The sequence below is a fragment of the Carettochelys insculpta genome, chromosome 11, assembly GCF_033958435.1.
Source record: "Carettochelys insculpta isolate YL-2023 chromosome 11, ASM3395843v1, whole genome shotgun sequence".
In the NCBI taxonomy this organism is placed as follows: domain Eukaryota; kingdom Metazoa; phylum Chordata; order Testudines; family Carettochelyidae; genus Carettochelys; species Carettochelys insculpta.
This window is the reverse complement of record NC_134147.1, coordinates 8228141-8243572: the sequence shown is the minus strand read 5'-3', so window position 1 is coordinate 8243572 and position 15432 is coordinate 8228141. Positions and strand designations below refer to the sequence as shown.

The following is a 15432-nucleotide window of genomic DNA, read 5'->3' as shown; positions in this document are numbered from 1 at the left end:
GTAGTAGGCATCCTTCAGTCTACCTAGACTACGGATCGCACCCTTTTTAGTTTCAATTGAGGGCTTCATTTACAGCGTCTACTGTGACTATGAAGACCCACACGAGAGTGACCGTCCTTGCTGCATCTCTTGCAGATGTGGTGGGTGTCTGGCAAGTCCTTATTGTGCTGTGTGTCCTGTACCTCAAGCAATATTATATATGCCATCACACGCCAGCCATGCCCCTTTGTTATGTGTACTGAACAGACTGGACAATCCCTCCCCAAAGAATGAATGGGCACAGAGCAGATATCAGGAATCTGAATACATATAAATCTGTCAGTGAGGATTTCAGCGGAGTGGGCCATACTGTTAAAGATCTGAGAATATGCATCTTATAACCAAGAGACTTTAAAAGCAGATTACAAAGGGAAACATGAACTGCAATTTATGCTCAAATTCAGAACATTGACTCGTGGCCTTAACAGAGATAGCAACTGCCTTATGCATTACAAAGACAGCTTCCCCATCTTTGATATTCGTAGTGATCTCAGGCAGGACACTTACAGTTAGTAACTTGCTTGCCTCCTCCCCTCCCTCCCCTTCTATTCCCCTCCCCTCCCTCCCACCACCGCCCCGTCTTATGTCTCTGATGTGTCAGTTTTTATTTCAATTTTCTTTTTGGTATCTCTGTGTTATAGAACCCTCATGCCATTTCCAGATCTGAAGAAGTAGGTCTGCCCCATGAAAGCTCATCACCTAATACATCATTTTGTGAGTCTCTGAAGTGCTACAAGACTGCTTTTTTGTTTTGTTAGAATACAGACTAACACAGCTACCACTGTTACTACTCATGATTCAGCTGTAAACTCTTGAAAAACTATAACTCTTTTTTCAGAGTTAGAAATAACCTCCATTCCTGACATGTTCGTAAACTGAGGTCCTACTACACTCATATGAGCACACATTGCAGCATCTGTATATTAAACTAGATTTCTCCTCTAATTCTTATACCTTACTCTGACTTCCTTGAGTTGAACTGATGGCAGAGTTCACTTCATATATCATTAGTAATCAATATAGCCCAAAATAGCCTAAAAGACAAAATATAAAGGCATTTGGATGCATCATTAGTTACAAAAAACAAAGTATAATTCTAAGTTCTGATTATTTTTCCTTTGCAAATTACGAATTCTGCAAAGTAAATGATTTGTCCTTCAACTGTACCTAAGATGATATTCCATGAAAATATCTTATGTACAGATGCCTAATTGTCATGTTCAATCAAATGTAGCAATTGATAAGCATTGGGTATCCTGGCAATTTATCTGAGATATTTGTGCATTACTGCTTTAATCACTGAAGAGAATTGGGGAAAACTTGTAAAATAAGGGTAACTCCCACAAATTTCCCTGACATCCAAAACAAAGAAGTTTTAAGAATATGATATAGAGACATATTTATGAATGCCTTTATGTGGGCACAAAGTGCACCTAACAAGTCTTTTGGTTTTTTTTAAATCTACTTTTTGAGGTGAGTTACCAATCACTAGACAAGGATGGCAAATTAGCTTAAATATTCAGGCAGACGTAGAGAATTTTCAGCAATTACATAAAAGTTATAATTAAACTGACTATATAAATATTTTAACTGTGAGGGAAAGAAAAACCACACTGCTCCAACCCCAGCTGATCACCATCAAAGTATAACAAAACATAAAACTTAATTCAGCAAATACTACTTCATGCTGTCAGCTGCGTCTGTATTTTTATAAAACTGAAGTTTCTTGGTTTTCTCTTTTTTTCTGAGGCAGGTACATTTATCAAGTTCGTCTTCGATAAACAACACCATTTTCAATGATTGTTGAAGTTACGAGCTGATAACATGCAAAATCAAATAAATAACCACTAAAAATTGCTTCCTGCTTGATAAGGTCCTAAAGAATCATGAAAAAAAACAAAAATTCAGTTATACAAAATGATCGTGCATAAAATTTTGATGGGATGAAAAGATAAAAGAAGCGTTGAAGAATCTATTCCTTCACTGACAAGTTAACTATAACAAGTGCCATAGAAACGAATGACCATGAAGATCTTCTTTAATATTTTGTTTAGTGCCCATCAACAATGCGCACACACATAGCTTTTCTGCATTGTAGATTTATAGGGAAAAACTAAATTAACGCCTTATAACACACGACCATACAAACCCACCTCTTCAGTCTGTATTACAATCTGGAGGAAAAGAATCTGGACTGACAGAGCTGGATGTGGAAATCCTCTCTGTTGAGCTGGAGAACAGGTTCAGTAGCAGGAGTAGAAGAACCAGGCTGCCCACATGGCCTTGCCAGTGTATCTTAATACTCACCTGGAGTGATCAACTCTACGGATGAGGACCTCCAGTCTCATTCAGTTGTTGGCCCCTTTGGTAGGTGTGCCAACAAGGGTGCCAACTGTGGTGCATTCTGGGGAGTAGAGACCATTCTGGCAGGAATTACCTGCATACAACCCACTCACTTATGGCTCAGTCCAACTCCCACTGACCATAAGAGAAGTTAGCATGACCCATTAGATTCACAATGGTCATCAGATCAGAGAAAAGGAAGTCGTACAGAAGAAAAATGCTGACATTTTAAAATACAAGTGTCTTCCCTTTCAATTGTTTAAGCCACAATACCAGGATTTTGGACATAGCTGCAATGCTAAATCTATTTTGTTACACTGTCTAAAGCTCCCCAGCAACAGACGGCTTGCTCAGCAGAGTTCAGCAGTTGCAGATTGCTGAAAGAAACTCATATTTCAATGCAATGAGAAAGATGGGGTGCTGCATTACTGCCATCCATTAAAATGTGAGAAAGAAAGGTCAGGACTGGGGAATAGAAACTCTGAAAATAAGGACACGCTCAGCCTTGACTCAAGCCTCTGCAGATGCTTGTTAGCATTACGACAAATGGACCAGGACCTAATTTATACAATAAAAGACAGTTAAGAGGGAAGTCACTTGAAGTACATAAATGCTAAAGAGTATCACATCAAGTCAAGCAACTATATTTAGCTTAATCTAGATGAAACAGAAGACAGCAGGGACAAAAATGAAAGAAAAACTAATTTACAATAGGTAAGAAGGAAACTTTCTGCATTTCACGAAAGCCCATGAGATAAGATCACTGAAGAAATGATTAGATAATACCCAAGTGGAAATGATGACTAAAATGGAAAGGAGGAAAAAAAAAAAAAAAAAGGTTTCACTCCCAGGGTCATTGCTAGTTCCCAATGATTTCATATAGTAAACTTTAAAGATACAGGAACGTCAGGAGCTAATACTGAAGCAGGAACTTGGATATTAATCCTGATTTGTTAATTACTCATCACTAACATGCATAAAAAGGGATGTTAAAGTAATCTGGTAAAGTAGCAATCATGCTCAACAGTGCCATGCAAAAACCTCAGGATTAGTCCATTGGTTTATTCTTGCACTGACTGACAGCCCGGGGGTAGGGGTGTATGTGTGACTGTGTCCATAACTGTACCTGAACAAACCACGGCAATGGCACTGGCGGGCATTTCTGACTTTGGGACAAAATCAGTCACTGGAGAGAGCACAATTTTTGACTTCCATCCAGTCACAGCTCCAGGGGCAGATGCAGATAAAAGAACCTGGGTGAACAACTAACATGAATAATGCGGAAGGATGAAGTAAGGTGGGAGACAGAAGTAAGAATTCAAGGGGGATACAATGGAGAAAGAGAAAAAAAAAGTAGGGGAGAGAAGGCAGGAAATATTATTATATTTATGGCTCTGTGCAAATCAAGGCCCTAATCCTGCGAAGAGAACCCTGTGGGTGGGGTCCTGCAAACATGCAAAGGCCACCCATGGTTTTCTTTGGAGGATCAATACTTTTATTTAAAAAAAAAAAAAAACCCTCAGCAAAGGCAAAATTACTTGAAATTGGAGCTCTAAACTTTGGTTCTTTTCAATGCATGACACACTGCCCTTCTTTTATATTTAAGCACAACCTTTATATGGAGAACAGCACAGTAAAGTGAGAGAGTTACCCAGGCAACTTTTCTAAAGGCAGAAGTCAAAGAGCTAGGCTCCTTGATATGGAGAGCAACCTTGGAATTGCATGAAAGATGATCTCTTGTGTTATGTTGCCAGATTTGCCGGGATCGCAGAATACATAGTGACTGACACAAGAAGTAGTCTCACACCATTTGCCGTGTGTTAACATTTACGTTCAACACAAAGACTCAGGATTACATAATGAATTATACAAAAGGGAAAAGTAAAATTAGGTGACATGCACTTGTGGAATAACTACCATGGAATAACATGCAGTGTGCAGCGGCAGTCAAAAAGCAAACAGGATGTTAGGAATCATTTAAAAAGGGATACAGAATAAGATGGAGAATCTTATTACCCTTATATAAAAACCATGGTAAGCCCACATCTTGAATACTGTGCACAGATGTGGTTCCCTGATCTCAAAAAAGATATATTGGCATTAGAAGAGGTTCAGAAAGTGGCAACTAAAATGATTATGGGTTTGGACCTGGTTCCCAATGAAGAGAGATTAAATATACAAAGACTTTTATGAGTGGTGCAGAGAAAGTGAACACAGAAAAATTATTTACTTGTTCCCATAATGTAAGAACTCGGAGACACAAAATGAAATTAATGGGCAGCAGGTTTAAAACAAATAAAAGGAATTCTTTTTCATACAGCACAATGAAAATATCAAACTCTTTGCCAGAGGAGGAAGTGAAGGCTAGGACTATAACAGGGCTTAAAAAAAAAGCTAGATAAATTCATGGAGGTTAGGTCCATTAATGACTATTAGCCAGGACAGGTAAAGAATGGCATGCCTGGCCTACTTCTCAGAAGCTGGAGAAGGATGGCAGGACAGAGATCTGTGAACCTGTTCAGTTCGCTCTCTCTAAGGCACCTGGTATTGGCCACTATTGGCAGACAGGAGACTGGGCTAGATGGATCTTGGTTTGAGACAGTATGGTCATTGTTAGGTTAACAACTAGCGATATCGGAAATTTCTTCCTCACCCTGGTTAGTGATATGTTTACACAATGAAGCAAGCATATACTTTATGAAAACAGAACAAAATAAATAATTGTGCTTATCATTGCACTGTCTTGTTAAATATTTTTCCGTCATGTGTCCGAAGGTAAATGTTCAATTCTAGTTTCAGTAACACCAGCGCTGGACTATATTCCCTCTATATAAGCAGCCTCAAAACTGCCTTGTCCTTTTGGTCAAATTTTAGACTATCTACTCTTAGGGCAGGAACAATGCTTCTTTATGACGTAGCACGTTGAGATGCTACCAGAAAGAGGATAAATATTACTGTTTTATGTTGAATGTTGTCCACTTCTCTGAGGGCAACCACTTTCCTGCTTCTTCCTCCTCTTATAAAAGATCTGGATTTTAGTTTATTTTCCATATGGTAAGATGTATTGTTCCATATTCAGTCTCATTTTTATTACTTTCTGTCCATGTCTCTAATTTCATTAGGATCATTTGTTTCATTTCTCTGTTCTCAAGCAGTTTTGGAGTACCTCCTCGCATTTTAGCACAACCTGAAAATGCAAATAATAGACAAATAAATATCGGCACTATGCAGATTCTCTACCTTCTTGGACCATTTCCTCTAACTACATTCTGGTCGGACTCCATTTCTGAGGACTCATGAAGGCTCCTCTTTTTGACTTGTAGCCTAACGTCGCGGTCTTACTGCTGTGTTCTAATCCTGATAAGCTGTGGGACATTAAGCAAAGCTGTTGCTTTCTCTCTTTGAAGCTCAGCGTCTTTAAGCAGGCCCTCCATATCATGCAGGAACACAATGTGCTCAGGCAATGTCCGTATAGCAATTCGAAAATCCTAAATGCAAATATTCCTATTAATATGAGGCAAAAGTCAAGTGATGTTCCAGAACCTCTCTCCCAATTTGCCCTCATTAATGCAGAAATTACTCCCCTGTGCCTCAAAGGAAAGGAGCTGGGAGCAGGGAAACATTAATCGTGAGATTTTTCTACATGTGCTCAATGTTAACCTTATTTTGCTCCCACTGAAGTCAATGAGATTTCTTTGATTTCTATGGATGCACAATGCAAGAGTTCTGTCCGTACTTACTGTTTAGCCAGTAAAAGTACGTTTCCTGCAATAAGCATTCGTGTAAAACTATGACATGCCAGAAGGTGAATCACGTGTTAATACAAAGTAATGTCAACACCCTCCCTTCATCCGCAAAGAGTAAATAACTTATATTCATTTTTATTGGAGTATCATCAAGCATTACTTTTACCAGTCCGACGCAGGCATTGTTCTGACTGAAAAGAAAAGCAACTGTTTTATATTCATCTGCAGAATATACCAGCTGCTTAACTAAAAAGACTTTTGGGGCTAAGTTTTACTGGATACAATTGGGAAAGACACCAGACATAGCCACTAGAAGGTATTCCTTTGCTGCAGGGTAGATTGCACTTTTGGCATGAAGCAGAAAGGCGATGAGTGACGCACATCTCGGTATCTAGATCATGGAAAGATCAGCGTCAACTCACGGATCTGGACTTTGCAGACGATATTGCACTGCTAGCAGAAACAAGCGAATGCTTGCAAGGCATGATGACAAATTTGGAAGCAGAAGCCGGCAAAATTGGGCTGAGGATAAATAGTGATAAAAACAAAGTTGACGCAGGTTGGGAACACTCAGACAAACACACCACTAGTGGTCGGATGCCAACCCATTGAAGTAGTACAGCGGTTCACCTATCTTGGCAGCACTCTGTCTAACGACGGAGGTGTCAAGGCAGATGTTAACCGCAGAATCGGTAAGGCATCAGCAGTGTTCCAAAGACTGCGCCCAATTTGGTCTGCACCAAAAATCGACACTGCAACAAAAGTTCAACTGCATAACACCGTCGTCATGCCAGTCGCCATTTATGCTAGCAAAACGTGAAAATAACATCAAGAGTAGCATGCAAGCTCAATGTATTCCACCAGCGTTGCTTATGAAAGATCCTGTGTGTCACCTACCACAATCGCATTACCAATGAGGAGATACTGCAAAGATGCGGGTCACGGGCACTGCAGGATATCATGACAGAGTGCAGAATGCGGTTTGCTGGCCACATTCTGCATCTGCCAGATCAACTGCACCCAAAGACTGCAATGAGATGGATACCAGCAGAGGGAAGAAGGAAGAGAGGCAGGCCACTCAAGACCTGGCGCACCACATTTAAGGAAGACTTACTAAACATTGGTATATCATGGGAGGAGGCGGAATTATTTAGAGCCGACCGAAATCACTGGTGAGCACTTGTTGCCCAATGTGCCCAGATGCACAGGCGGACCTAAGTAAGTCTAAGCCACATGAATACTTTGAGAAAGGGTAAATGTTCTGTGAGAGATACTGACTTTTTTCCTACTAATAACTCAGAGATTCCATTCATATCCTTAGTGTTTTGGAGAGATGAAGGATGCAGCCATCCATTGTCCACTAATAGGATTTGTGCGACTAAAGCCCAAGCAACTTTATGATACAGATAATTGTGTCCTCTGTTTCAATGTTCTCATTACAATGGATTTATCATCTCTAATATTTTTTGTTTTAACTTTGCTTTCACTTACTCTCTTTAAAAGTACAAAGCACAGTCATTAGCTGTAGATCAGCAGTTTCATTTTCACAGAAGTTATAATCCTGAATTCATTACTTCAAGTGCAAGAAATGATGGCAGTAAGATGAAACCTCATTTGGTTTTTATGTGACTAAATCAAAAAATAACCATGGCTTTATCTGTACTTTGGGAAAAATAACCAGGCCCTGTGCAGTACTTCTTGAACTGTGCATTCCCAGTTTTTTTTAGGAACTAATGATTTTCAGAAAGGGCTTCACCACACTGCAGACTAATACATGTAATTGCTACCTGACAGAAACTTGTTCCACTTCAAGTGACTCGTGTGTTTCACACAGAAGAAGAGTAAGCAAGCAGAATAAAAGTGATATTTCTATTTGCCACTGATATAGTATATTGTAGAAAACACTGTTCAATTTTGGTTTAGATCTACATTTAGTATAAAGATGAAAAAGCAATGTAGCATGAGAATACAGAGCAACAGAAAGGTATTTTAAACTAAACGCTGTTTATTCTGATGATGTCTTTTGCTATAATCATTCCTGTTCCAAATTTTACTTGGCTTTCTTCTTCAAAAACCAAGTGGTAAAACAGGGTAGGTAAATTTTATGCCATTGTTTCATAATGGGTGCAAAATCCAACACTATCACATCTCTAAAAGGAATGTGTATCAAAATCTAACATCATTTTGATAAAATCCATAATCTGGTTTACTTGTTCTCTTCCCTCTTTGAGCCCTAGGAAAGTTTACAAAGTATAGGTTTTAGTCATTTGGGTTGCCAGCAGAATGCTATAAACCAAATTAAAATGTTTTGCAAATTTTGCAACCTGACCATCCATAAACAAACTGTATGAGTTTTATGTTTCCTTTTGATTTTGCTGTTCCCCAACGGATCAAAGTATAATCTTCTTTAAGGAAGCAGGCATGTTAAACAGTAGCATACCAGAAAACATTGCTCTGCAGATAGAGTAAATTTATTGTTTTGAAGTAGGGAAATGAGGAAGTATTCTCATCAATGAATGCACAGAACTGGGTAATACTTCCCTAATTATTTTCAAAGCTATAGTAACACATCCTTGTAGACAGTTTAGAAAATTCAAGATGGCCTCTGCACAAATGACAGGCAGAGAATGGCACACTGAGGTATGAGTCCATTTCTTTCAGGCAAGTAACTGCATAGATATCTGGGGTTAAGAGCTGACATCACTCCGAACAGACTTTATAGTATCTTACAACAACAACAAAAATACATTGTATTTGAAACTCAAAGCTGCATTTTACACATGCATTGGTATAAAACATCGTTGGTTTACAATTGTTGATGTTGAAAATATTGTACACAACTTTGATGTTAATTAATAAGCACACTAATTAGAATCAGATCTCTCTTCTGTGGGAGAAGAAAAGTCTACATGGGACTGTTCATGAAAATGGAATCCTCAGCATTCAGCTGTTGTTGGTAAAACATGAACATACACAGTCTTTGTAGTCAGGGTCTTCATGGAGATGTCCTTTGTAATCTCTGAACAAAAGGCAAGAGAAAAGATGGAACAGTATTAGCACTCGCTATATAACAGAACATTGCCAACGTTCCTATTTCCATATTCTGACAGCTCTCTTTATCTCAGCCAAAGTGATGCTTGGACAGGAAATCCTCAGCTGAAATCAGATACTGTCATGGTAATGCAAAGAAGTCAAAGAGAAATCAGCACATATTAAGCTTGCCACTCATCAAAATTTTCAAGGCAGAGGTATGATTTCAACAAAGCTAACATGCAATTTAACATTGAAAGACACTTAAACATCTCCAAATACATTGTGGCACAAAGCCCCCAGCTGCTTTATGTCTTTATTGTGCCAGCTCCACGATGATGGCAGTGACAACATGATGATGTTGCACTGCAATAATACGACTCAGGAGTCCACAGTGGAAAGTCAAAAATACAACAAAATAAAATTGTAAGAGTCCCTTTGGTTCCAAATCCCCATCTTCTTATTCCCTCATCGTTTATGTGCTACAACTGTGTAGCTCTAAGGCCTGTCTCATTCACCAACAGAAGCTGGATGTCACCAACCTTGTCTAAGATTTTGGCATACCAATTCTGATCTCATCATCTTATCTTTTTGCAGCATTAAAGATTCTGAACTGTGACAGTTGGGGCATTCAGTGGAGGAAGAAAAAAAATCCTAACTTCCAGCTCCGTAGATACTGATGTAAACACAGAATGTTATCACACTGAGCTGCATGCGAAATACAAACTTTTCACTTCTTCCTGACAGAAAATAACCTCTCATTGTAAATGTCTAAATAAAATTATTTGAGCAGCATGAAGTGTTCAAGGAGATTTATGAAGTTCTCAACAAACATAATACTCTGAAAATTGTCCACATGCATTCCTCTGCAAGGCTAATTGCCCTCAGCAGCTTCAGCTGAGCTACTAAGATGACAATATTCAGGGAAAGGGAACAGAAGAGGGAGGAAACTAGGGGGTATGTGTGGGGGGAAATCTGTGTTCTGAGGAGCAAGCTGTATGTGAGCGCAATTACATGTTTATTTTTGTCGCCTTCCATTAAACACTACATTCGGTATATTTAAAACAAAGAGTTTAACAAATAGAGTCAGTTATAAATACATGTGGTTAAATATACCTAAATAAGCTATATGCTACTGGTCCACTGTCTTCCATTTGCTTGTGTAAGAAGGCAGCACCAAAAGCAGCACCAAACATGGAATGAGAAAGTCATTTTATCTAACCTTCTACAGTTGATAGTTTTGGTCACAGTAACTCACCTAAGAGGAAGAATCATAGAACCCTAGGACTGCAAGGGACCTCAAGAGGCCATCAAGTCCAGCCCCTTGCCCCAATGGCAGCAACAAGTACTATCTAAACCATCCCCGATAGACATCTATCTAACCTGTTCTTAAATATCTCCAGTGATGGAGATTCCACAACCTCCCTTGGCAATTTATTCCACTGTTTGACCGCCCTGACAGTTAGGAACTTTTTCCTAATGTCCAACCTAAACCTCCCTTGCCGCAGTTTAAGCCCACTGCCTCTTGTTCTATCCTCAGAGGCCAAGAAGAAAAAGTTCTCCTTCCTCCTTATGACTCCCTTTTAGATACCTGAAAACCGCTATCATTTCTCCCCTCAATCTTCTCTTTCCCAAACTAAACAAGCCCAGTTCTTTCAACTTTTTTTCATAGGTCACATTCTCTAGACCTTTAATCATTCTTGTCGCTCCTTTCTGGACCCTCTCTAGTTTCTCCACATCTTTTTTGAACTGCGGTGCCCAGAACAAGACAATACTCCAGCTGAGGCCTAACCAGCGCAGAGTAGAGCAGAAGAATGACTTCTCATGTCTTGTTCACAACACACCTGTTAATGCATCCCAGAATCATGTTTGCTTTTTTTGCAACAGCATCACACTGTTGACTCATATTTAGCTTGTGGTCCACTATAATCCCTAGATCCCTTTCTGCTGTAGTCATTCCTAGACAGTCTCTCCCCATTCTGTATGCGTGAAACTGATTGTTCCTTCCCAAGTGGAGCACTTTGCATTTGTCCTTATTAAACTTCATCCTGTTTACCTCAGACCATTTCTCCAATTTATCCAGATCATTTTGAATTATGATCCTATCCTCCAAAGCAGCTGCAACACCTCCCAACTTGGTATCATGTGCAAACTTAATAAGCGTACTTTCTATGCCAATATCTAAATCATTGATGAAGACGTTGAATAGAACCGGTCCTAACACAGACCCCTGCGGAACCCCACTTGTTATACTTTTCCAGCAGGATTGAGAACCATTAAGAACTACTCTCTGGGTATGGTTATCCAATCAGTTATGCACCCACCTTATAGTAGCCTCATCTAAATTGTATCTGCCTAGTTTGTTTATAAGAATATCATGAGAGACCATATCACATGCTTTACTAAAGTCCAGGTATACCACATCTACCGCTTCTCCCCTATCCACAAGGCTCGTCATCCTATCAAAGAAAGCTATCAGATTAGTTTGGCAAGATTTACTCTTTACAAACCCATGCTGGCTGTTTCTTATTACCTTACCACCTGCCAAGTGCTTGCAGATGATTTCTTTAATTACAGGCTCCATTATCTTTCCTGGCACTGAAGTTAAGCTGACTGGCCTGTAGTTTCCTGGGTTATTCTTATTCTCCTTTTTATAGATGGGCACTCTATTTGCCCTTTTCCAGTCTTCTGGACTCTCTCCTGTCTCCCATGATTTTCCAAAGATGATAGATAAAGGCTCAGATACCTCCTCTATCAGCTCCTTGAGTATTCTAGGGTGCATATCATCAGGTCCTGGGGACTTGCAGATATCTAATTTTCCTAAGTGATTTTTAACTTGCTCTTTTTTTTATTTCAACTTCTAACCCTACCCATTTCCCACTAGCATTCACTATGTTGGGCATTCCTTCATCAGACTTCTCAGTGAAGACCGAAACAAAGAAGTCATTAAGCATCTCTGCCATTTCCAAGTTCCCTGTTACTGTTTCTCCCTCCTCACTGAGGAACGGCCCTACCCTGTCCCTGGTCTTCCTCTTGTTTCTAATATATTTATAAAAAGCCTTCTTGTTTCCCTTTATGCCTGTAGCTAGTTTGAGCTCATTTTGTGCCTTAGCCTTTCTAATCTTTCTCCTGCATTCTTGTGTTGTTTTCCTATATTCATCCTTTGTAATTTTTCCTTGTTTCCATTTTTTATACTATTCCTTTTTTATTTTGAGATCGTGCAAGATCTCCTGGTTAAGCCACGGCAGTCTTTTTCCATATTTTCTACCTTTCCTACACAGCGGGATAGCTTGCTTTTGGGCCCTTAATAGTGTCCCTTTGAAAAACTGCCAACTCTCCTCATCTGTTTTTCCCCTCAGTTTTGCTTCCCATTGAAATCTGCGGAATAATTTCTTCTATAGCACCTTTATTCCAAGGATTATGGCAATTTATAAATTAGAAGCTTTTGTTTCAAATTATGATGTGCTAATGAGGGGGACTGTTGTGTCCAAGTGGAGTTCTATAAAGTTCCCTGGGACCCTGCACAGTCAGGGAGCCTCCTTACAGCAGAGAAGTGAGGCCGCATCTAGAGAGTCAAACACACAGCAACAATTCTCAGCACAGGAGATAGCTGAGCTAAACAACTTTCCATTCTCATACATCATAAGGTATGTCTATGTTAAAATCTGCAGCATTTTTTAATTCTGAATGTTTAAGCATATAATGTACACAAAGTTATAAGCAATCACTAGGCAAAACTACAGTGATGAAATCTGCTTTGCTCAATTCTTTATTTTATGCATCTTCAGCATTCAGTGCCCTCTCAGAATCACAGATACAACTCACGTGGCTATTTAGTGGCTATTTTTTCCTGTTTCAAAAAGTATGAGAGACTGTTCTGATCTAAAAAAAATAATATCAGGCCACCTGATTCAGATGTCTGTGACATATGTATCTACAGCAGTTTTCTTTTACATCATTTTCATGATGCATGGCATTATTTGATGGCATGCCTACAAAGCTAACATGTTGGAAAAAAATTAGGTCTAGTTAAGGATAGCATAAAAATACTAGTTCAGGGATGATCCTCATTGCCAAAGCTTGGTTGAAACTCACCAAACTTTTGTATTAGGTCTGTGGTTTCCATGAAAAACTAAGAGCACCAGATGAAATTAAGTGCCTTCTTATGCATTCTAAATTGCAGCTGAATTTGGACTTAAGGCTAGGGTGATAATAACAATTGTTAAAATAGATTAGTGTACCTGTCTTGTTAAATATAATAAGGTGTTTCACACTGTGTCAGACTGATAATTGAAATCTTCTTCCCAGAACAAAGTACAAGGAATTCCTAAGGATTATTTGGTGATAAATAGTAACAGAGAGGGAGCTGTGCTCGTCTATATACTATCAAAACCAAAAAGCAGTCAAGTAGCACTTTAAAGACTAACAAAATAATTTATTAGGTGACCTTTTGTGGGACAGACCCACTTCTTCAGACCATAACCGTACCAGAACAGACTCAATATTGAAGGCATAGAGATAGCCCCTTTCACACAGCAGAATGATAGATAGGGCAAAGGGCAACTTTGATTTTTGTTTTTGGTTCTCTGCGCCTAAAATATTGAGTCTGTTCTGGTCTGCTTATGGTCTGAAGAAGTGGGTCTGTCCCACGAAAGCTCACCTAATAAATTATTTTGTTAGTCTTTAAAGTGCTACTTGACTGCTTTTTTGTTTTGGTGATAAATGTTCAGCAGATAGAGGACATATTTCAAAACCCCATAGTAAAAAAGTGCTAGTTATCAAAGAACAATAGGAGGATGTGTATCACCCACAGAAGTGATACATCTGTGGAGAATAAGTGCCTGGAAAAGGACAGAAATTAATCTTTAAATCGATTAAGAGACTATAGTGAGTATTTACAGGAGCATAAAGCAATCATAGCCGTAACATAATATTTGACAGGCTTGGCAAAGTTTGTGAAATATCTGGCCAGACCTTCTATTATTCTGCTGTGTGAAAGGGTTATCATTAGATCAGATGACACCTTACTTTGCAACACAGCAAGCCACAGTGGAAGAGGCACTATGTTTTACTCTCTGGGGGCTGCATTTTCCAATCTATAAACATAGTCTAATAAACTCACTCACAACTGCATCAAATAGGATTGATTGTCCAAGTAGCAGTAATGCATAGACAAACAGAAAAATAGATACCAGAGTCCTGCCAACAACATGCTCAATAGAATCCCTATAAAACATAGATATGGACAGGAACTACTTTAAATCTGAGTACATTTAATGGGCAGGTAAGTAATGGATTAATAATGATAGCTGGAGCTAGGTATTACGCAGCGTTGTGATGGAGACAACTCTGGCACTATGTCACAATACTATCTTTCCATATGGTTACAATCTTACTCTTCTGCCTGACTCCAAGAGCCAAGCAAAGAACAATGCAAAGTCTTTGTGATGTTTGCAAAATGGAGACTTGAGTATATTCTAGTCTTTAACATGAACAAATTTCCACTCTGAGAAGTCATTCTAAAAGTGGCACTGAGAGGTTTTCAAGCTTTGTGTCTTCCACATGGTTGATAAGAAATGTGCTTCTTCTAGACATAAAAATTATTTTTTCTTAGATAGCTGCCCAGGATCTGACAGCAAAACCGAGTTCTTTTCTCCTCATGCCTCAGTAATAGAATCTCCACAGGTCAAATTAGATGTGCATCTGCATCACTATTATCCTTAAAGGGAGAAGTTTCTCTCAACACAACTAGCCTTCAAATTGGGTTCCATCAGCGCAGCTAATATACCAATAGTGTCTCATTAGTGGTGACACACAGGAAGAAGAGAGCCCAGCTCAACACTCAGAGCCCAGGATGACTCTACCAGGCTGTCACTCAAAAATGATTTGTAAATTGAACCTATTTTGCATGGAATTAATGTGACAAATCATGGACCATTTTTACATGAGGCCATTTTTACAGTCTTTTTTAAGAGCAGACGTCTGTTTTAAGTATTTGCAACCCAAATTACAAAAAAGTCATAAAGGCCAAGTCACTAATTCACTTCAGCAATTACAATTTCTTCTCCTCAACAACTCCTGTCCTCTCTCTGCCCCACCCCAGAGATTCTTTTATTAACAAGAATAACTCTTTTTTCTAAATTATTTGAAGCAGGGTAAATCCAAATTCACTGCAGTCACTCAAATTGTCAACTTGGTCCCAATTTTTTTAAAATAATTTTAAACATGCTTGACTATACAATGGGGATATGTTTACACTAGAAGCATCTGTCGA

At 39.0% G+C, this 15432-nt stretch overlaps 1 protein-coding gene across 3 annotated transcripts in view; it reads right to left on the bottom strand.

Moving 5' to 3' along the window:
- Positions 1-8581: 8581 nt before the first annotated feature.
- The window catches only part of IARS1 (isoleucyl-tRNA synthetase 1), a 193736-nt gene continuing 186885 nt past the window's right edge, over positions 8582-15432 (bottom strand). For all 3 annotated transcript variants that reach the window (XM_075004893.1, XM_075004892.1, XM_075004891.1), the window contains one exon: positions 8582-9147. In XM_075004893.1, coding sequence (XP_074860994.1) covers positions 9065-9147 — 83 coding nt within the window. In that variant the 3' untranslated portion in view covers positions 8582-9064. The remainder of the gene's footprint in view (positions 9148-15432) is intronic.